Source organism: Carassius carassius, chromosome 44, assembly GCF_963082965.1.
Source record: "Carassius carassius chromosome 44, fCarCar2.1, whole genome shotgun sequence".
Classification (NCBI taxonomy): Eukaryota; Metazoa; Chordata; class Actinopteri; order Cypriniformes; family Cyprinidae; genus Carassius; species Carassius carassius.
The window spans coordinates 5,882,295-5,905,982 of NC_081798.1; the positions used below are offsets into that span (position 1 = coordinate 5,882,295).

The window sequence follows — 23,688 nt, forward strand, 5'->3', positions numbered from 1 at the left end:
AAATATGTTCTTTTTTTGGTGTGAACTATCTCTCAAAAACTCTTTCATGAAGCTGCCCATACTCTCTTTCACATACAGGTAATGGAGTAGTGATTACCTGTAGCTAACTGAAACCTGGTGTGAATGAGTTTAGCCTCAGCAGCAGGGCTGGAATGGCCATTTGTCCTCTAAGAAACTCTGCATTACACTAGCTCACCGTCCGGAGGTATCATTACCCCGCACTCACTCTGAGCACAGATGGTGCCACTGCCAGTGCAGGATGGTTTAATGTTCACCTGTGTGATGGCTGTGCAAAAAGCTGCTTCTCTGGCCTCACTCTTGATATTTCACCATCACACACATACAGATTAAATCAGCAAACACAACCACACACACACACTTCTGCTGCCACAAGATGTAAAAAGCATTAAATCCCGATGAAAGACTGCTAAACCTATTATTAGCTTCCATTAGACTCACCTCAAGTCATTACACTCAGACTCAATGAGATGCCATGTGAGAAAATAGGCCTTTCAGTGTCATATGGTTTGTGATTTCAGCCAGCGACGTGCACATAAAACAGATATACTGAACGTTTTTTTATTGTCACTGGATAAATGTGCTCTGTAAATGTTCTTTGCAGGCTGATTTATCTCTGGGCAAGCGCAAGATTAATAACAGAAACCGTTTTGGACAAGGAGAGATTTGAGGGCCAGTTGTTTAGATAAAGATGCTGAAATGTGGTAACACGTTAAACATATGCCAAACGCTTCTGTAAACATTGGGACAATCAATCCTAAAGTAGCACAAAAATCGATTAAATGTTTCATCTAGACCTAGTTACCGCAGTCTTGCCCAACCAAGTGTGATCAGTGACCTACTGTATAAATGTAATTGTATCTTTATTATTTTATATTCCTATTTTATTTTGAATAGCGTATTTGTTTTATATTCTTTTGTTTGGAAAAAGTTTTGTTTCTTTTTCTATTTCACATTCCTATTTTGTTGTATACTTCAGTTTTATGTAGTAGACTTTATTTTCTTATTTAGTGTTATTATAATTCTTTATATGCATTTAGATAAAACTTTTTATGTACATTTTGCAGTAACACAAGCAAGAATATTTCATTTACCTTTTGAATGTCATCCATTCTCAGTTTTTTCCTATTTTATATTCCTATTTTATGCAGTCAATTTTATTTGTATATTTTATTCCATTATATTTAAAGTTATATTTATATCATATACTTTTATTTCATTTTCATATAGAAAGTGTGGCTTTTCTGTAAGCCACGGAAAGATTTTTTTTAATTTTAATTTGTATTTGTATTTTGTTTTATGCTTAATTCTAAATGTTTTTCTTAATTTTTCCTGTCATTTAGAAAGTGTTATGCTATTTTTGTAAATCACTAAAATATTTAGTTAACTTTTCTGTTGCATAACCCCTTTTTGTTACTCTTGTATAAGATTTTGGTTACTTTTGTGTCACTGCGCTGCTTCTTTAAGCCACTGAAACATTTTTTGTTATTTTTTTCTATTTTTTTCTGTTTTAAGTTTAGCTTTTTTTTTTCATTTAGAAAGTGACATTATGCCTTTTCTTTAAGCTACTGTTTTGTTTAATGTTTTTATTTTTTTATTTATATTTGTATTTTAACCTATTATATTATGCCTTTTCTCTAATCCACTGAAAAAAAAAATTGTATGTTATCTTTATACTCATATTTTATGTTTTATATAGTGTCATGGCCTAACTTGTATTATAGGTTAAAGAAGAGCTTTTTAGGTCAGGTCATGTATAGAAAAGGCTTGTTCTGTGCTTGGGTTCTGGATGTTCTTTCACTGTTCCTGCTCTATTCTATCCCTAAAATTATAGAACACACTCATTGGTTCATAGGAATTTCGAATCAGGAACACATCCTACTTTAAGTGCTTTGACGTGTGGTGTTGATGCTGATTCTGGGTTGAATTGCAGTGGTGGTTAGCTCGACAGTTTAAGCAGTTTGGTGTGTTTAAGGCTTGTTATACTCTTTAAACTTTGCTCTCAAATACTTATGGCTGAGAAGAAGCTAAAACGTAAAATTACCTCCAGCATGTGAATGCGTTGTCAGAATATCATGCCGATATTAATGGCCATTTGTTTGTGAATGTTGTAGTGGTCCACAATTTTTCATTTTGTGTGTCAGCTCGTGTTCTGAACACTCAAAATCCAAGATGAAAACATTTATCAATGAACTACAGCATGGATTTTAAAGCTTTGAGTATAGGACAGAGCCATAAAGAATGGACAAGCCATTCCCATCTTCATGGAAATCCATGTTCCACAATAATGACTAGGATCGAATTGCTGCTGTATTAGACGTCCACCTCCTAAAAAAACTCCACGGGGAGCTATGATTCACTATGACTGAACGAGTATGGGAATCTCATCCAGAAAACGGCCTTAGAAAGGAGGAATTCTGAAATAGTAAAGTACTAAAAGCAGTCGATAAAGACATTACATGCAGTTAACAGGGGTTAAATAGAATCCAGAGGGATTTGTGAAGGCGTTTTGTGGTTTCGAGTTCTCCTGTGAATGCTGGGATATTATCAAGTTTATGAAGAGCACAGCAGTAATAGGTCCAGAGTGAGCTGTCATGAATAGCATGAATGGTGTTTTGAGCGTAATCCTGTCAGTGTGTTGGGTTTGATGTTTTAATGCAGGGTCAAAACTAGACATACGTGTTGCCAAACACGCTCGGACAAATGGATGCCTCCAGCTCAAACATGAGGACTGATAACAGCGCAGCAACGGCCATCAGGCCTATTACTGTTCGTTTTCCATTGCTCACTCAATCCCTGAAGCAAGGTCTTTAAAATAAGATTCAGAGAGATCAAGCATGAAGACACTGTAATTTCCTCTTTCTCTAGTATTGATTTAAAATTGTCTCACATCTGTATTGGCCAATACCAATTACATTTAATAATGTCTAACAACGGTAGATGTATATCCCATGTATATCTAAAATGTTTCCACCAATACTGACAAAAAAAGAATTTATCAGCCGGTAAGCAACACTGACTGTCAAAACGGTGGGAAGTGGGGCACCTCCTCCTTATCTTTTTTCTTCGTATGCTCTCACACCAGTCAGTATGGTATGGGGCAATTTCTCTCGTATGTCCTCACATGAGCTCTGGTGTAATTGAGGGATGTGGGAGCGGACGGGTGGACAGCTGTCAGGGAAAGATAAAGAGGGTTTCCATGGGTGTTGGGGAAAGGGGAGCATCTGATGGAGGGCTTCGCTGCAGGAACCCCACTGGCTGAATTACCTGGCCGCTTTATAATTGTGTGAGAGGGGCACTTCCAACAGCTCTGTCATTACTCAACCGACCAGGCCCGGCCTGGCCCAGCGAGGGAGCTGCCCGCCTCCTTCCCTCCCTCTTGCTATTTTCTCGTCCTGCACTCCTGTCCTCCTCTGTTCCCTTGTTCTTTCCTGTCTTGGGGTTGGTGCAGAGCTGTGAGCCCACTGTTCGAGGGGAAACCATTACCTCTCATCAATCCCCCAGCTCTCCTCAGGGTGCTCTCTATTGTTATGGTGACCCACTAGTAGCTTTTTGTGCATTCTGGTCTGTTCCCTTTCTTTTTTTCCCCTCTTTTTGTCACAATGGGGTCCACTTTGCTGCAGCACATATCATGTAGCGCCAGATATCCTGTAAAGTGTGTGTGTTAAAGGGCAGGGAGCATGATAATGACTGTGAGGACTTCATAATTGCACTGTCTCAAGGCCTTTTATCAAGAATGAGTCTTGCCTATTTAGTCACATCAATGTCATACTTTGTCTAAACCACGACTGCACCCTCACCGTCCTGCACTCCATATAAAAGCCCTTGCTTACATCACACCAGGGTAAAAGGCTTGTCATTTAGATAAGATAATCAAAATTATTCAAGGGTGATTTGCAATGCAAAGAATACATGGTAATTACACAGAAAGCCTAGCAGTAAGAGTCTGTAGAAGAGCCTATAATTTTCTCTTTAGAGGCTTTTTACAAGGGCCATTTGCTCTAATGCTTATTTAACTGATGACTTTGGAAGTTAATCTAATTAAGGAGCTGAGGCTTCCATTTTTTTTATTTGATTGCCTTTTTACCCTCATGGATTTAAGTAAATATGTCTAAAACACACACACTCTCCAAAATCCTTTTTCTGATTGCATAAAATTATCTTGAGATTTGTGGAAAATATGTTCTGTGTTGCCATCTAATTTTTTGATATTTCCCCCTCGCGTGTCTGTCTTTTTTATGTAATCGTTGAAAAGAAACTGTATCTTATTGATAATTGCTGGTTGATGATCAACAAGGGGTAAAAAGTGGAAAACCCTTTTTTACTTATACACCATTTACATGAAAATATAAATGGCTAGCATTCTCAAACAAGTATGACTGTAATTTGAGTATTTGCTGCTCTTCAGTTTTTTTGGGAGACAGATTTTGGGTGAGGATGACTTACTGACTGCATTCATGTTTCATGTCTTCCACTGCCTCACTTGTCACTGATGTGCTTGTACCTCAGGTGTGCATTGCTGAAATGGGTATTTCATCAAATATGTGCATCTTTACTGTTTGTCAAAGGGAAAGTATCTCATATGTGCCACTGATGTACATGTGTTTTTGCATCCACAGAGGGAGGAACATGTGAGGTCATTGCAGCACACCGATGTTGCAACAAGAACCGCATTGAGGAGCGTTCCCAGACTGTCAAGTGCTCGTGTTTACCGGGAAAAGTGGCCGGAACAACACGGAACAAACCCTCTTGTGTAGACGGTAGGAATCCAGATCTGAATTCACAGCATCATCACAATCAAAAATATCACCTTACCAAAAATGTAGCACCATTTAAGTGCTAAATCCATTTTGGATGCCTTTTTCATGATAGGATGCAAGACAATTTTAGGGTTGAATGTTCTGAAAAAATAAAAAGCTTTCTCCAATGAAAATATCTGATATTATCTTAAATTATCTTACATTTAGGTCTGAGTAAAATGAACTGAAATGAATGGCATCTCAAAACAGGCTATAAAAGACAAAAACTATGACATAAAAAAATGAACACTTATGCAAACGGCATAAATCACAACTTTATTGTTGTTCCTTTTTCTTTTTGAAGCTGCAGCAGGTGGAAAAAAAGTGCTTTTACAATTCCTGTGTGAGCGTACGAATATGCAAAAATGAATGCTCATTATAAGTTTAGACAAGCATAATTTGGAATAACAGACTTTCAAAGCTTTCTTCGAATGACATTTCGCTTCAGCTGTCACCTTGATGGCATTTTAGAGGATTTATTCAAATTTGATGCAAATGCCAAGGGGCCAACATGACCTCTCCACTAAATCAAGATAACCCTGTGCTAACACATAAATAAATATTTTGAAGAAATATATGCACATATACTTTTTTCCGTGTGTCACAATTAGAGCTCAACCTAATCTTTAAGTCTGAGCCTTAAGATGTAACACAAATATATGTATGAATGTATGTATGTTTGTATGTTGTATTAACACTTACTCTACTGTGTGTGTGTGTGTGTGTGTGTGTGTGTGTGTGTGTGTGTGTGTGTGTGTGTGTGTGTGTGTGTGTGTGTGTGTGTGTGTATGAGTGTGTGTATGAGTGTGTGTATGAGTGTATGTATGAGTGTATGTATGAGTATGTGTGTGTGTGTGTGTGAGAGAGAGAGAGTTTTTGGCTCAAATTATGCATTTAAAATCACACCAGATAGGAGTGCTCCAATGAGGATTTTTGAGGTTGATCACCGAACACTGAAAGCAGTTTCTGCGGATACGATCACCGATACCAATCTTTTTTAAGCCTTCTTTTTATCATGTAGAATTATTTATAGAAGTCAGAAGTTGTGGCCTAGTGGTTAGAGAGTTTCACTCCTAACCCTAGGGTTGTGGGTTCGAGTCTCGGGCCGGCAATACCACAACTGAGGTGCCCTTGAGCAAGGCACTGAACCCCGAACTGCTCCCTGGGCGCCGCAGCACTGCTCCGGGTGTGTGTTCATGGTTTGTGTGTGTTCACTGCTGTGTGTGTGCACCTTGGATGGGTTAAATGCAGAGCACGAATTCTGAGTATGGGTCACCATACTTGGCTGAATGTCATGTCACTTTCACTGTAGTGATGATTCAATCATGATTTTTAGACATTTATTCAGGGCCTAAATTTAATTTTTGAAAATGAATTCCTCTTTCAGGTGACTCTTTGTGAGAGGAGATTTTTTAATTTGAGGGGTGGAGGGGGGCTTTTTTTGGCATTTTTCACAAATGTATATTTATCTCACCTAAATTTTTGATCATGCACTACATTTTTGTTTTGACGATTGTGCAATTGTTGCACAATAGCTTACACAGCACAAACCTGATTTCATGAGCTCTAAGTGAGGCGGCCTTTTACACCAGTTTCACACATAGTCCGTTTACGTATGCAGTCCATGTGTGGTACGCGAGCGGTACAGAAGCAGCACACAGCATTTTTTTTTTATTATTTTGATTTCAAATCCAAATATTGTTACTTAAAATGCTTCTTCAGCATTGTGATTTTTTTACACAGTCCAGTAACATAATCTTTCATAGACATGTTTAAACGTAGTAAATATAAGAAACACATTATTCAGTGCTTTTTACTTTTGCATTTAATTCTAGATTTATATATTAAGTTGCTCAAGCAATTGGCAAAATGTTTAAATTACTCTTCTTACATTATCACAAACATTCTAAATTAAAACATAGCACTGACAGAAACAGTCAGTTCTGTTGCATTTTCTTTTGCATTTAATTCTTTATTACAAGTAGTCCTGCGGTTCATAAAGAACTTTTTTTCCTACCTCCACGAATGCCAACTATTATTGCTTTGTTTATCTAAAATTGCTCTTTTCCTTTAAACCTGTCCAAAAAGCCATAGCCTATATGTTGTATTTCAAATAATAAGCCTTGGACAGAGTATGCAAAAAAAAAAAAATACATTTGCATTTTTTCCATCAAAGCGTCAAAAGGACAGACGCATCATCAGCCTTTATCAAACTTTAGAGATCGCCTGTCAAACATCCCAAAGCGATTATCGGCTGATAGTGATCGGTAGCACCCCTAACACCAGAGGTGTTCAACTAGAATCAGAACATGGCTTCCTGCAGACCAGTCAAGTTCTTCCACACTGACTGAATCACTCATTTCTTTTTTAACCTTGCCTTATACACAGAGCCATTGTCATATGCTTAAACATTAAGATTTGTACTCATGGAAATTACTTAAGTAGTCAAACATGTTCATTAGAAGGGGTTGTTGTAATACTTTTGGCTCACTTTTGTGTGTATAGCGACAGTAAATTAGTATTGGTCTTGAGTTCCCTTCCACCAAAAGAATACAAGAGTGTTTGAAAGGTCACTTTTATATGCTACATCACTTTCTCCATTCCTCAGAAGTTTTTTTTTTTCAAGCTTCAGATTCCACTCGTTTGTCTTTTGAATACTTTCAATATGGTGATTTCACCGCCCTGTTCCACAACAGATCGTACTGAATGCCAAACTCTAGGTGGTACGATGCACTAGAGCTTTAGCCGTGCATCTTTTTGCAGCATACTGATGTGATCTGTGAAATAGCATAAAGATTCACACTTCATGCCTCCATGCACATGTCCTGCAGGGAGGGCCAGGTCCCGCACATCTGCTAGTGTATCGATCAAGCCAGACAGCTTGTTATGTGGGCAGGTGAGATAAAGAATGGACTTGACAGACCACTGGGCAGTGATGTGTGAGGGGTTGAGTATCTGGATGCAGTCGCCATTTACATATGGTCATACATATGAGTCACCACATTATAAATATGCGTCCTTTATGTGTGTGATAAGAGTAGGATTTGGATTACCAAATGTTAAATGGGACATTTAGACTATGGTTGTCATGATGGTATCTTTGGTACAGAATGCTCATAGGTCAGGTGAGGTCAATACACCAGTCAAACACTGCATCCAAATGTGAGTTCATACTATATAGCAGGTTTAAATAACAGTATGTGAAATGCGTATTGTGGACATATAGTGTAGAGTGGACAAAAAGTTCTCAGATGAGCTAATGATTCAGAGTTGGCTTTATCAGACATCGTTGAGCATGTCTCATTTCAGAAAATGATTTCTTCTTGTGAGCAAAAATTACTGAAATTTCTTTCTTTGTTGTACTCATGTTGTTTACATGTTTTGTTTCTCAAGTAAAGATGTAGTGGGTAGCTCATTCATATTTGTATTTCTTTTACAGTTTACAAAAGACAATGCAATGAAATTCTTATCGAGAGAACCTGCATCTCATTTTTTGTGCAAGACACATCACCAACCACTCATTATGTGAATTATATTATTTTCAAACTTTCCAGAGCTGTTATTAATTCTATCATGTAACATGACAAATTAATCGTTTTTACTTATTGCCGACATTTTATGCTATCCAGAAATATATTCGATTCAAATTAAAGTTTTGGCAGAGAAAATAATCTTACATTTTCATTTTATTTTTAACCTATTAAGGAATAGCAAAAATGGTGTTCCAGAAATGAGCTGTTTCCAAGTTACATGCAAGACTTGTTTTCCAGTGTTTGATGCCACATTGATGCTAAACTCATTTGCATTATGCTGTCTGAACACGAACCTGTGTATCACGTTTGGTCTTTTGTGTAAACCAACACAATATTATTATAGATCAGAGTAATACAAATAAACAGCTGCAGGAGTGTTTGAGTAAGCGTATATGCTGATTAATGAAGCCTTGTTCTGTTTCTTCTCTATGAAATTGAGACAGTCGAGTGGTTATAGAGTTGTGGAGGAAGTTCCTGCTTCCCTCATGTGTGCTCTGGCCTGGATATACACTCATCTTCTGCTTGATAATAATACTGTCTTTATGAGTAACGACTTTGTCGGCTGAGCCTGACGGAGACCTGAGGGAGGACCTGGGGGGACAGACTCAAACACACAGCTGCTGTCACACACGAGCGCGCTTATGCACATAGTCACACCCCACACACATTTAAAGCACGCACGCTGTTTGTCACCACCTTTCTCTCTCTATTACACACATAAACACTCACACAATTTTTGTCGCCCTACTAAAATCTGTCAGCGAGTGTGCATGGGGTTCACATCCTTCACACGTGCCAAAGAGAGAGTGGCTAAATTTGGAGAGCCATCGCCCTCCTGTCATCTGACTTTTTAGAAGTCGTTTAGGCAGAGCTATTAGTGGAATAGCAAAAACACACATTCTCCTTCTCTTATCACCTGAAGGGTAAACAAACAAAAAAATATTCAATTCTATGTACCGAAAAACTTAATATGTTTAATAGATCTAATTCAAACAGACAGGGAAGCTGCAAATGAACTCGTTTTGTTTCATGTAATTTTTGCTATTTAATCCTAAAACATCCTAATCTGGTTTGCTGTACTTAATTGCTCTGTTTCCTGGTAGAGTTTCCTGGTTTGGAGGTGTTTTGGGCTTTTTTTAAATTATAAAATCTTATAAGCTTGGATGTTGGAGTTGTGTTCTGAAAAACTTTTTAAAAAATATCTCATTCAAACAGACAAGGAGGCCACAAATTACTGTTCATTTGCTAGTAATATTAGTTATATTTGTGTTCAATTTCTATAACTAAGTAATGAAAAAATATCTTCAACCAAACAAAGCTGGTCTTAAGTGGTCTCTTTGGAATTTTTCACCACCATCTAAATCCAGCAAAACAATTTAAATTGGATAAAGTTTTGTTTTGTTAAATAGATGTGTTAAAATGTTATTTTATTAGAAGTGCAGTTCAAAAAGGCCGTTCTCATGGAAAGAAGCTTCCCATGTCCTTGAAAAAAATTAATATAAATTAAAATAAATATATATATTAGGAAATTACCTCCTTTTTCCATCTGAAGGGTAAGCAATCAAAACATATGGAGAGAGACAAAAATTTGCTAATTTAGTTTCATGAGCTGCTTTTTCATTAAATCTCTGTAACTTAAACTCCTTAAACAGACCTAAGATGGTTCTTTCCCCAGGCTAAACACAAGCTTGTCTAGGGTGGGAGTCCAGCAAACCATTTTGGAATGGTTAAACAGTTTTTATTTCAACAGGACTTTTTCTGTTTACATGTCAAATCAGAAATAAAATCTGACTTCAGCTACCATAATCATGTCCATGTTATTGGGCCCTAGTCTAGCTAATACATGTTTTAGAGTAAGGGGAAAATAATTCCATATTATTTATACAGTATAATAATGCAACTTTATTATCAAAGCTCTTTTTGTTGATTTGTTTTTTGGACATTGCATTGAAAATCCACTTAGTTCAAAATTCTCACAGGAACAGTGCTTCTTTTATTAAAAAAATTACTAACTTTTTCCACCTGAAGGGTAAACAAACCTAAAATATTGAGTTCTCTGTGCTGAAATAGTTGATAATATCTAAGCTTAATATATTTAATTCGAACAGGCAGTGAAGGCACATATTAGCTAATTTTGTGTTAGATTGGAGAATGATTGTTTTGGGATATATGAAGCTGTGTGCATAGAGACAGTGGCACAGTTAGTGGGAGTACGCTGTCAGATTATCCCAGCATGGGAATTGATTATTAGCTTTGACAAGGAGAATACGTCCCAGTTATGTCAGGCCCAACAAGACTTTTAGTAAAGAACATTCCTTTTAACATGTCAAATGCTGGGTTTATTCACCACATACACACATATGGGGCTGTTCACACACACACAGGGATTAAATAACCCATCTTTAGACCCATTTTTACAAGGTCATAAGCACAAAAAAAAACACAATCTCAGAAATGTTTCATCTTTCACTAATGCTAATATTGTCTGAAAGTCCACTGCCGTTTCCACTTTTACATTCGTTCTGTTTTCAAGCTGTTTTCCATCCTCTTTCCTCGTCTCTCTGTGTTGTACAGACATTCACACACACACTCTTTCCGTAAACATCACTGATGTAGAATGAGCCCTTCTGTTTGGCTGGGGGCCTTTAATGCAGAGCATGACAGGTTGTCATGGTGCATTTGATAAAAGCCCTGCAGAACACACACGAACCAGATACACTTTAAGTGAGCAAAATGACTTCATAAACATAGCTGATCAACACCCACTAAAAGAAAAAGAAAAAACTATGCATGAGATTATGTATGTATGAATGTTCCTCCAGACATGTGTAATAAGATTGCAAGACTTCTTACATGAGCCCAATCAGAAGCAGTGATGTGTGCCACAATGAAAACCAGCAAGGGCATTGCGGGATGCAAGCTTTTTAATTACCATTATGTGTAACTTCATAATTAGAACCACTCTCATAATGTTTCCACATTTGCCTTTTCTGTCTTGTTTGTTTTAATCGCAATTAAACTTTGCCCCAGTTCTGAAGATTAATTGCATATTTATGGTGTCATTCGCTTCTCACCTTAATAATGATGTTTTAATACAGTGCTTAGTGCTCATATGAGACAGAGGCAGTATTGTGACTGCTAGGCGTCCGATTGAAAGTCTGAAATAATGAACATCAGTGGCACCCTGAAAGCACAGAGCTGTCAGAATCCATGAGCACACAGTTCTCTGAGCACCTGGGCAGAAGAACTCTGAAACAGCTCTACCTGTGAGTCAGGTGCCCGCAGAGAGGACGGGTCACGATTAGAGCAACTCTGCACCAATAAACAAAGCCTTTCATTTTTCCACTTGCTTGCTCTTTCTAGATCTCTCTCTCTCTCTCTCTCTCTCTCTCTCTCTCTCTCTCTCTCTCTCTCTCTCTCTCTCTCTCTCTCTCGCTCTCGCTCTGTCTTTATGTCCCTAATACAAACACTTTTCTGACTCTGAGAATTTATTTTTATTTTTTTAAAGGATAGGATACTAGTCCTAGTGACTTTATTCCACTTAATTGTGACCATAAATCCCAATTGTAGAATTTTAGCCTTCTACAATGTCTTCAAAATTGTGAGTTTATATTTTACAAATGAATAGGTCTTGGACAATTACAATAGCCACTTCATGTATCACAGTTGTAACTTTACTGTATATCAAACAGTTGTGATTTGTTTTTTCTCAGCGGCAGGCTTTTATCTGATGAATTTGAATGAATTTGTCTCATAAACGCAACTATTTCTCACAGTTGTGATGTTTTTTTTTTTTTTTTTTTCATAATTGCAACTTTTTACCCTGTAACTGCAACATCATTTTTCATGATTGTGATATTAAATTTCACAATTGCAGCTTTATATTTTACATTTTGGAATTTATGTCAAATATGCAACTACAATTGCCACTTTACTGTATTTAAAAAAAATTATTTTGTAAAATTTAAGATTTTCTTATGAATGCAACCATTTAATATTTGCTATTTAATGGCTATTACTATTACTATTAACGTTGCAATTTCTTTACTCTTGCAACTTTGTCTCATAACTCCAATTTTTCCATCTTGTAATTGCAACCTCAGTTGAGATTGTTTCTTCATATCTCACAATGTGATTTTTGGACCCTCTTAAATGAGAATGTCTTTTCCCTAATACCACTTGCAGCTGACTAGCAATTAACAAATCATGGCTGTAACTAAAACCTTCTGGCTATTGAGGGATGAGCCTTCAATATGGCCTGTTCAAACTTAACAAACAAAACCTATGCCAGTATGAAGCAGAAAAATACAGGAAAGAAAGTATCAAAAAAAGTCTAATTCATGTATTGAGAATCTTCTGAGCCTATATACAATGAGGCATTATTTTGCGCATTTATTGAAAGTTTTGAAGAAGAACACACACATACTGTATGGAGAAGCTCACTTTGAAGAAAGGCTGAGGACTCTGAGGTCTCTTCATTAAGAGTGGAGAGCTTTGACAGGGTCATGATTGAGAGGCCTTACGCTGCTCTTTGAATGTCTAATCAAGCCACACTTTTTCCTCTATGTAAAACACTAATGGCAACTAATGGCACTCCATCCCTTCCAAGGTCGGCCTTCTCTGACCCTCAGAAGGAGACCTGGTCTGGGCTCCCCGTTAATTACACCCCAGGTTCATTAGAGCTGTTCGGCTCGCCCTCTCACCTTATCCAGCTTTATTGCGACCGTTTCCTGCACCTACTCAAAAAAGAAAACATTCTATCCTCACTAAGAGCCCAGCAAAGGCCTTATTTAATCAATCAGGTCATTAACAGACCGTTTCTCTGGGCAGGCAAAGAAAGAAAGAGTGGCTGAAGTGGATTTAAAGAGTGAGTTCATTCTTCACTTTGATGACGTTGAGGACAGCAGGAGGCGGGACCAGAGGGGCTGGCCATTATCTGCACTGATGTATCGATCCGGACCCCGGCGCTGTGAATTAACACCTGCAAGAAAAGCATGAGACCTCAAAGTGTAATTGCTTAGTGCTCTTAATCTCCTCTGGAAGTGATCGATTGAGTGACGTCGAGAAAACGGTGTGGTGCTGAATCCATCCTGGAGTCCCTGGTGTTTTCATATAAAAATTCAAAGCTACATGGGTGTGTCAAAATGAGACTCTTTTAGGTGCTGTAATTGCCATTATTATTTGGGTGTAATACTTTACAGTTGGGTATATTTTACACTTAAAATTAATTCAATTTAAAATAATACAATAAAATATTAAAACTAATACAATTTTATCATTTATAATTAATTTTTAAAGCAATTACAATGTTTAAATTAATGCAAAATATTTGCACATTTAAGTAATGTAGTTTATACAGAAGACTTTAGTAAATGGTATAATGAGTGTGTTATCTTTATCTCTGTGTTATGTTTAAATAAGCTTTATTAATACTCACAAACTATATACATTTATTGTGTAAAATATATGTCAGTATACAAACTAATATGAACTAATATAGAATTTATTTTGCTAAATTATTAATATTATATATTTATTAAAACTTCCTGGAATACCATGTGAGAAAACTTTTTGCCAATTTTTTTCACATCTTTAGTGAAACCATGCAACAATACTATTAAATTTAATACACAAACAGTAACATGAATGTGAATGTATTATTTATTTGTTTTTGTTTTTTTAAATAAGCTTTATTAATATTTACAAACGTTATAAATGTATTTAACATGAAAATTATGTAACATTTAAGAATATAAAAAAAATTGGGGAAAAAAAGTGTCACTTGATATCAATGATAGACAACATAGTTTGATGTTAATGAAAGACCCTTTGACAGCTTGATTTATTTAATCTCGAGCAACTAACGACATTATCTGTTACCTGACAGTGCTGCCAACCTGCGTGCTGCTCGAGGTCACAGATCTACAAGCACGTCACAAGGTCCACACCTGCTCCCAATCATCCAGTACTTACAGTATGATGATCAAGGACCTTCAGCAAACGCAACCACAAGCCATTACAACACAAACCAGAAAACATGACATTTAAATCAGCCTACCTCTACCTACACTTCTGCTCAGAAGCGACTCTGAGAAGACAGATGACCAGGAAAGTGAGACCTGGGCCCCATGGGTCCTGCTCTGCTCCAATAATCCACTTTTTCTTGCCCTCTCTTGGGAGCAAACATCATCCTGCTGAGGCTACGATGGCAAAAAAAGTTGCTGGAGTTGTGACTTTCCGATGGCCAGTTGACCCAGAAGAGGGCGAGATGCCGGAGTGAACCATATAAGGATCAAGGCCCGGTTGAGAAAGGGCTGTCTTCAGACTGAGAAGGTCACCTGAACGGGGTCTGGCATGAATCCAGACAGATAAAAGTCTGAGAGCGAAAGCACTGACCCTGGTGTCCTCTCTCGTGAGCTCTCTTGCCAAGTTTGGGATGGAAAGGGAGAGTGCAGGCCATCTGTCAGACGGGTCAAACGCTGGTGCGGTAGACATCAGACCATTTGTCTCACTTTGGCTCTGCTGTATCCACACATTTAAGGACTGGCAGTAAGTGCTGGAAGTGTCTTCTAGAGTATTACAGAATAGAAGAAAACCTGTTATGTTGCTCATGTTTTGTGTAAACTTGTTTTATCATGGAAACTTAGTATAAGTATAGATTAGAAAAGGTAGGTGTATAAATAAAATCATGTAGAATTGTATAATTAGCCTTCATTTGGGTGGAAAAACAAAGCAGAATGAAACGGTTTCACTGAAAAAAAGTTTCATTAATACTGAGTAAATTATATTTTAGACAGATGTGTCTAGTTAATTTTAGATATTTTTGCTCTACCCGCAAAAATAGTTACAAAGACAGAAAAAGTAACTGCCCAAGCAACAACTGAATATACTTGGTTCCTGGATGAATCAGTGAATCTGATGAGTGAATGATTCAGTGACTCATTCATAATATCATACACATGATAAGTGGCCCAAGGTTAGGACGATTCCTGCGATTTCTACAAATATCACTTATGCTTTACTACCAAATGAGTAGAATACCTTTTTCTTGCTGCATACATTCGCTTTTATTGGGACAGGCAGAGGACTTGTTTTGTCAGTTAAATAAATCTTTTTTTTTTTTTTTTTTATGAATCGGTGCATGATTCAAAGAATCGGCTGAATGGATGATTCAGTGACTCACTTGTAAAGTCATTTGTTGCCTCCTACTGGCTAATGGATATAAACTGCAGAAAGAGTCTGCAGTGTTACTGTATATCAGCTCTTTTGGAACATGCTCAGCCAATCAAATCCAAGGACCAGAACTTACTGTTGTATCTTCAAATGTATATATCTTCCAAGTAGCCATGTTATACAGGTGTTGTCCTAAAAATTCTGCTCAGACAGAGCCTGAGTGCCCTGAATAGAATTCTTTTTTTGTTTTTTTGTACAAAAAAAAGTCTCACATTTCACAGGCCAGAGTTTGAATCTGGGCTTCAGTGATTCCATCATTGCTCTCTTCTGTGGAATTGATTTCTTTGTCTCTTTTTTGCTTTTTGCCTTTTGCTTCACTTTTTTTCAAATGGCTTCAGCATTTAAAGTGTCTGAATATCAATCTTTGACTGCCTGGTATTAAAAAAGAGGCTTGTTGGTTCCTCTCGATGTATGAGCTCAGGAACATCAAATATGAGAACAAGCACCCTGTGGTAAAACACCTGTGCAATATCTGCTCTCAAAAAAAAAGATTGCAGCATTTCGTGTAAAGTGTGTCATTCTGCACTTCAGATCTATTTTACACAGTTTCGCTAAGTTTGACCACTCGGGTGTTGAAACATGATGTACAAGACGGACTATGATAACAAAACTAATATCTCATCTCTTCCGTGGATGACTAACTGCAGGTATTCGTCCTGAACAACAACAAAATCCTATCTTTAACCTAGGAATAACATGTATACACCCCCGCTGACCGCTAATTGCTTTGTGATTAAGTTGGTACACAGTAAAACTGAGCTGTACAGAAAAGCGGCAGGTAAAGGAGTAGGAAGAGTCTGTGGTCATCACTCTCCATTCCGTTCAGACCGGAGGGAGTTTAGTGTTTAATGAACCCTGGGCTAGTGTGTGCACCACACATGAGAGTAAAGAATTATGGGACAGATAGCACAGTCAGAGTTTGCATATCTGTTGAATCTACAGAAGGTGGCATGGTCAAATCGCAATCTCTTTCTGTTTATCTTTAGATAAATAATTATGTGAACTGCTCTGTCATTTTCAGTAGTTTTGACCCAGAAACACATTAACATGTTAGCTGTACTGATGTATTCAAACATAATTGAGACAAAATATAACAGTTCAGTAATAATGTAAGATGTAACTCTGATTTTTATTCATGTTTATTATAGTAAAGAGAAAAAATAATAATGGGTTCACTGGTGCACCACGGTGCTGACATTCAAGGCTTGCTTTTTTTCTCCACAAACAACATATAATGGAGATTATATTTATATTTTAACAAATTACTGGATCTTGGATGTAACCCGGCTTTCTCACTTGCACACCTATACCGAAAGTGCAAGCTGTGATTCAGGCTTTCACAGAAAAGTGAGAAAAGTAGAATAAGGGTTTCAAAAAGACTGAAACCCAGCTGTTAAAATCTGAAGGATGTAAAGCAGAGAGCTTAGAGTCTGTTTGTGAGGAGAAAGGAATCAGGTTCTGTTGGGATTTAGCTCAGTAGTGGGCGATTATTGAGCTAAGACTTTATATTGATTAATTTTTACCTTTTAACCTTGGTGACAGACAGCAAAGATAGTGTACAGAATAATGAAATCTAAGTTGGACTTTTAACCTTCAAATCTCAAACAATTTACCTCAGAAAATCCTCTTCACTGCAGCAGAACAAGAACAGTAATAAAAAAATAGGTCTGTTGGAATGATGCATCTGTCATCATTTACACATCATTTTGTTCCAAACCTGTGTGACTTACTTTATTCTGTTAAATTATAAGAAAGATATTTTGGGATGTGTGTCGGTACAATAGAAGTAAATAGTAACTACCGTTTTTCAAAATGTGTTATTTTGTGTGTAGAAGGAAGTAAGTCATACAAGTTTAGAACAGCATGACAAATTTCAATTTGAAAAGGTTTTTTTTTCTCTTTTTTTATACATGTAAGGAAAGGAACATTTCAGGTTTGTTCTAAATTTTACCTTATGATCATAAAATAAAAATGAAGTAGGTAACATGAACAATGTGAGCTGAAATATACACTATGATTTGACATGGATTGACTTAAATTGTATTTATTTATTTTTTAAATCAGTAGCTACAAGAGCACACTAGCAGCTAGAGAATTGTTGATGTCTGAAGGAATTAAACGTTTAAACTACATATTTGAAGTGATGTGACATACAGCCAAGTATGGTGACTCATACTCAATATCCGAGCTCTGCATTTAACCCATCCAAAGTGCACACACACAGCAGTGAACACACACCATGAACACACACCCGGAGCAGTGTTTGTATGACCAGAGCAGCAAAAATTGTTTTTCAAATTTTGATTTAAAAAAAACACCTTTCATGTCTTAAAACTGTGTTTTAATAAAATAAAATGTCCATTGAAATGATTTCCCAGTATGCTGTTAGTGTATCGGTTTGAAATAGAAGCTACACTAAAACTACGGAAAACATTTCGAGAGCTCGTTTCGTCGAGGGAAAACACATTGACTCGAGGCAGCCTCAATTTCTGTCATCACCACGTGTCTTCCTCTCTTCCTCCTCCCTCGGTTGTGTGTAGCAGTGAATTCTCCCTGACACATACACACACAAATACATACTCAAAACCCATGCTGATTACAAGTGGGGATTTTTTTTCATGCTTTGCTTTTAGCCTGAGAGAAACTATTCAGCAAATTGTATTCAGTGAATCTTTATGTCAAAATATACTGAATGCCTTTTAAATTCAGTGTAATATCAAAGTAAAATATGAGGCTTGTCACTTTGGACTTTAACCTGAGTTATCACTTTACCAATTGTAAACTAAAGACTGCTTGCCTTATTAAATATTCAGGCTCTGTTCAGTCACAGAAACTTTCACATGCTTCATCAGGTAAAGCAAAACATGGCATAGTGGATTTACATGGTGACATTTCCACAGACGGACAATCAAATTAAAACCGGTCACATACTTGTTGCTAGTTCAGTCAATGTGATTGACCTCATAAATATGCAAATAAGAATTGTATCCCAGGGTTTACAGAAGTGCTGTATGAAATCTTGAAACCTGAATGTCTAGAATTCATTTATTAATAGCATGAGACGAGATAACCCATGATTAGGATGGTTAGAATAGTCCTGGTTAACTGTTTAAAGTCCAAAAAGCCAAGAATTGTCATATTGTTAAAGATTTATTTAATAAACCAGATATAGGGTGCAACACTAAAGGTGCACCAGGTTGAAAGACAGATTTGATTTTATTCTCCTCTAGATCATCTGATGGCACAAAAACTTATCACAACACTTTCCTCATACTGAACCTTAAAGTGGATTTTGTTAATTTGTATTCAAAATGTAAAGTTTTACATTTCTAATGATTTTGAATATATATATATATATATATATATATATATATATATATATATATATATATATATATATATACATATATACATATACATATATACATATATACATATACATATATGTATATATATATATATATATATATATATATATACACACATATACATATATACACATATACACATATACATATATACACATATACATATATATACATATATACATACATATATATATATACACACACACATACATAAATATTTGTATTACGGTACTGTGAAGTCATAAATTATTTTGGGATCTCTTTTCCAAATATTTGTCTTTTAAATATTTCGTTTTTTGTATTTTTTTAAATTAACATTTTAATGACAGTATATTTATTAAACAAAAAGTATTCAGTCAAAATAAACTAAGACTAAACTAAAATAGTAAAGACTTTGCTGAAGTGATTGTTTTGAACAAGAAATTAATATATGTATTATGCAAATTTAGATATTATGCAAAACATTCATAATTAATAAATACTAGGAGTAAATACTGAGTGTTGGATAGAACACTGCCCTTCCCTCTTGGTACATTTAGAAGATTTTTAAACAAAACAAATCACTTTAAAAAAGTACATTGCACATTACTGTTTAGGGCTGCATGATAAATATCGGCCAATATTTATTGCGCATTTCGTCTGTAAAGCCTGTTCTCTAATCAGCGATAAATTTCATCAGGTGTGTGATTTCACATAGAGCAGCTATAACTACACAGAGCCGTTGTTAACTGACAAGCTGCGCAAATCAGTGCATTAATTATCGGCCGATATTTTTCATGCACCTCTATTACTGTTCAATAAAAATTAAAAGAAATTCTATGGGAGTAGTGTAAACCAAGCTGTACACTACATTTAATTTGTCCACGTTTGAAACTTGTTGAAATTTTTTTTGTGTGTGCGTGTGTGTCTGCAGCCTCCATCGTGATTGGGAAGTGGTGGTGTGAGATGGAGCCGTGTCTGGAGGGAGAGGAGTGTAAGACACTACCAGACAACTCCGGCTGGATGTGTTCCTCTGGGAACAAGATCAAGACCACAAGGGTGAGGGCTCGGAACATGCTGAACATCACTTCACACAGATAACAAACACACACATACAACTTTTCTTGTATTTTTTTTCTGAAAAAAATGATTCAGTTAAAGATTGTCTTATAAGACCAAGGGACACATGTAACTCTGCACCTCACTAACCTGTTAATTCCTCATGATACCATGTGGCAGTAGCGCGTGTTCAGATAACACGTCTTCTTCATTTAGTCCTAATGCAGCATTATAAAGATGCTGTGCTGAGTTCAACTTAAGAAATAGGAAACTAAATAAGTTCAGGACATCAAGACACAAGTCAGACAAAAATAAACTAAACATCAACTCTGACAGGAAGTACGCATGACACAATATTAAAACTTGATGAGCAGATCAGTATTCCCATACGCTGATTCAGTAGAGAGGTGACAGACAGCGGATCTGTGAGAGTCATGTGACAATGGACACAAGCAGATAGTGTTACAGGGGGTTTGCTCCCTCCTTGGCATCTGCTCGTGTTTAAACTATCCCAAGCCCTGCTTATCCGATGGTGGCTGGATGATTTTCCAGATTTCCCAGGTAAGATCATGCACACAAACCTAATGAACCAGAGAAAGCATCTCTTGAATTATTAGTGTTAAAGTATCTTTAAACAGAATGAATAAAATAATATGCCCACTTGTGTCAAGCAAGGAAAGTTTACACGAAAATGAAAATTGTTATTTACTCACACTCGTGTTGTTTCAATGGTCTTCCCTCACAACAATGGCAAGCCTAGAAACTTTCAAGCTCCAAAAAAGTCAAAAGAAAAACATCACACAAGTGTTATTATCTGCTAGAGGAAATGGTAATCAGATCTTATTTACTGATTATTCATAATTCAAAACTCAATATTCACTGATAATCCTGCCCTAAAGCTAACGTCTAGACCAAGTTTGCATTCATTTTCGTACAAATTCAGAAATGATATGCCATGTTTGATTGCTACACACAAAAGAATCAACGGCGAAGCATCTAATGCACCTTTTTGGAATTTGGATTTGGGATGATGAAAGCTTTGGTAAAGATGACTAATCTAAGTTAATTCTTTCTAAACGTTCAGTCTTTACCTCAAAAAAGCTAAAGTATTATATGGTATATAGCATACAAATCATGTCGACTACAGCTTTTTGGTTCTTATTTGGAGCTTGACAGCTCATTGTTTGGCAATAGTTGCATAGCATTTTTGGTTTGGGATGACATGAAAGTGAGTAAATGATAACAGAATTGGCATTTTAAGGTGAATTCTTTGTTTATCTCTAATTGAGAATGAATAAAGAACTGTAAAGAAACAACCAAATTTATTCATCTTTTCAAATGTAGAGCACAGGTACATGGGAAAGAAAACTCCGCTCTTGATATTAAACTTCCTTTTTTCCCCTCCCTCATATCTTTCTTCCCAGAACACCCAGCCATATTCAACTTTTTAGTTCTGAGGGCCACCGAAGCTGGCTTGCCAGAAGCTCAGTGGCATCCTTCTCCTCATCAAGGTTGGCATTTCCATTTTTTAAACATCTTGAGCCATATGATTAGGCTTGCACATTTTATTCACTGCTCATTAAGATCATTACAGTCCCAAACATAATTATTGCTGAGTCAGTGTTTGTGTTTGTGAGTGTTTATATGCTGCAGATGATTAAAAAGCCACAAATATATTCCTCCTCCAGTGTCTATTCTCCAGTCAGCGTAATTTATAAGTGTGTGCACACACCAACATAATGAAAAATGTGAACGCGGCAGTCGGCACAGTAATTACCGAATAGAAACCGATGAAGTAACAGATGCACAAGCAAACCGTCTCTGTCATGTGCACTCCAAAATATACTGTGCCATTGTACTAATGCAGCATAATTGCATGCATGCAAACACGCTGTTACACGCACCTAGGGACAGGCTCAAATTAATGAGCGTGCAAACACACACACACACACGGCGAAAAGGGCTCAAGCATGACCATGTAGTCAGTAATAAGTGCATAATGTTGAAATCAGTATTTTCCCTCGTCGTTTGATTCTATTGTCTGCCGTTTTGTGACCTCCAAGACATGGTGAGGATTTGAATACCATGTTTGTTTGTGGGTTCCCCAGCGTTATTCCATTTTCTTTGAGGTGTACAGGGTGTATTTGTGCGTGTGTGTCTAGGTGTGCACTTCCTGTAACCTCCTAGCCTGGAGTGTATGATCTGCTTCACTGGAGAGTTGGTTATCTGTTTGAATCCAGCGCTGGCTTTCTATAAACACCGTTGACCATCTTGCTAGCTCGGTCTCCTTCGTCCCCCATCTCGACCCAGCACTCCCTCCTGGTCCTTTCAAGGCAATCTAACGATGTTTGTCTATGATCAGAACAAACAAAAAGAAAGCTAAATGCTAAAACCGTCACTAGCGTTATTTTATTTTTTTATTTTTTGCTCTGAAAACTACTCACGCTTACACACACAAGCTTGTTTACTCACAAACGCTGGTGTGGCGTGCATTCTCGTTTTTACAAATTGGCATGTGAGTAAGAAAAAAGCCAATCACGTGTGCCTGACACCCTTTTTTCTCTTTTTTTCTTTATGTCTTACAGAGAGGGACCCCTCCTTGACTGTAGCTCCAGACAAGGCAGGCCTCTTTTGAGGAAGGCACACAGTGAAAGAGGCTGAGAGATTCCCTTTACCCTCGCCGTGCATATACCTACTCATACCTGTTCCTAATGGCTGTATCATTTCTTTCCTTAAAATGCAACCAAAATCAATGCATAAACACAAAGACAAGGTTTACATCCTCCCCCAGTTCATGTATCTTCATCTGCCTCATTTAAGAGGAGTTGGACTCAACCTGTAGCTATTGTACAACTGAGAGCCATTTTCTCCAGGCTGGATAAATCACCTCAGGATGTCCCTTTAATCCACTGTCAGAGGCCAGAACAAAGCATCCCAATCTCATTAGTATTTATAGGAATCCATACATACATTTGGATAGATGATGAAGTCTACAATATGGATATATTGACAGCATCTAAAATGTATTCAGTTATGGAGAGATTTAGAAACAAAAAATGATTGTTTATATATTTATATTATACACATCTGTATAGTTAAATTTTACAACTATAGACATTTTGAGCCCATAACCCCCCCCCCCCCAAAAAAAGAAACAGTTTAAAAATTAAATAAGAATAAGCAGATAAATGTACAATGACAATCATTTTTATTACATTTTTACCATAATATTATACTGATATATATATATATATATATATATATATATATATATATATATATATAATATTTTTTTTTTTTACAATTTTTATTTTATTTATTTATTTATTTTTTTGGCATGCTGCACACAAAGCTATCAGCACTGACTTATCAGTGTTGGATGTAACTAGTTACTAAGTAATTAGTTACTGTACTTTAATTATTTTTCTCTTATTTTTTCTGTAATTACGGTTACTTATGTAATTGAACTTAACACTGTGTATTGACTGTAGAACATTTACAATACAATACAATAGTGGGTTTAACATCAAAATTTAAAGTCTAACCTTAAAATACATGCTTTTTATGTACCCATCTCACTTTAAATACTTCGGTCAGTTAAGAAGAATATTGGTAAAACTTTAGTGTCCAATTCTCACTATTAACTACTTGGTTATTAGCATGAATATCACTGGGGTATTGGCTGTTTATTGTTACTTA

The 23,688-nt window shown here is 36.5% G+C and overlaps 1 protein-coding gene across 2 annotated transcripts in view; it reads left to right on the top strand.

Annotated features, from left to right (window-relative positions):
• Positions 1-23,688, top strand: part of LOC132126696 (chemokine-like protein TAFA-1) — a 160,182-nt gene that overhangs the window by 129,175 nt on the left and 7,319 nt on the right. Inside the window, exons 4-6 of one of the 2 annotated variants that reach the window (XR_009427435.1) lie at positions 4,638-4,778; positions 19,865-19,989; positions 21,414-21,500. Coding sequence is in view for 1 of the 2 variants with exons in the window: in XM_059538144.1 (XP_059394127.1) it covers positions 4,638-4,778; positions 19,865-19,989 (266 nt within the window). In the remaining variant the exon portion in view is untranslated. The remainder of the gene's footprint in view (positions 1-4,637; positions 4,779-19,864; positions 19,990-21,413; positions 21,501-23,688) is intronic. The other variant, XM_059538144.1, reaches the window with a different exon arrangement.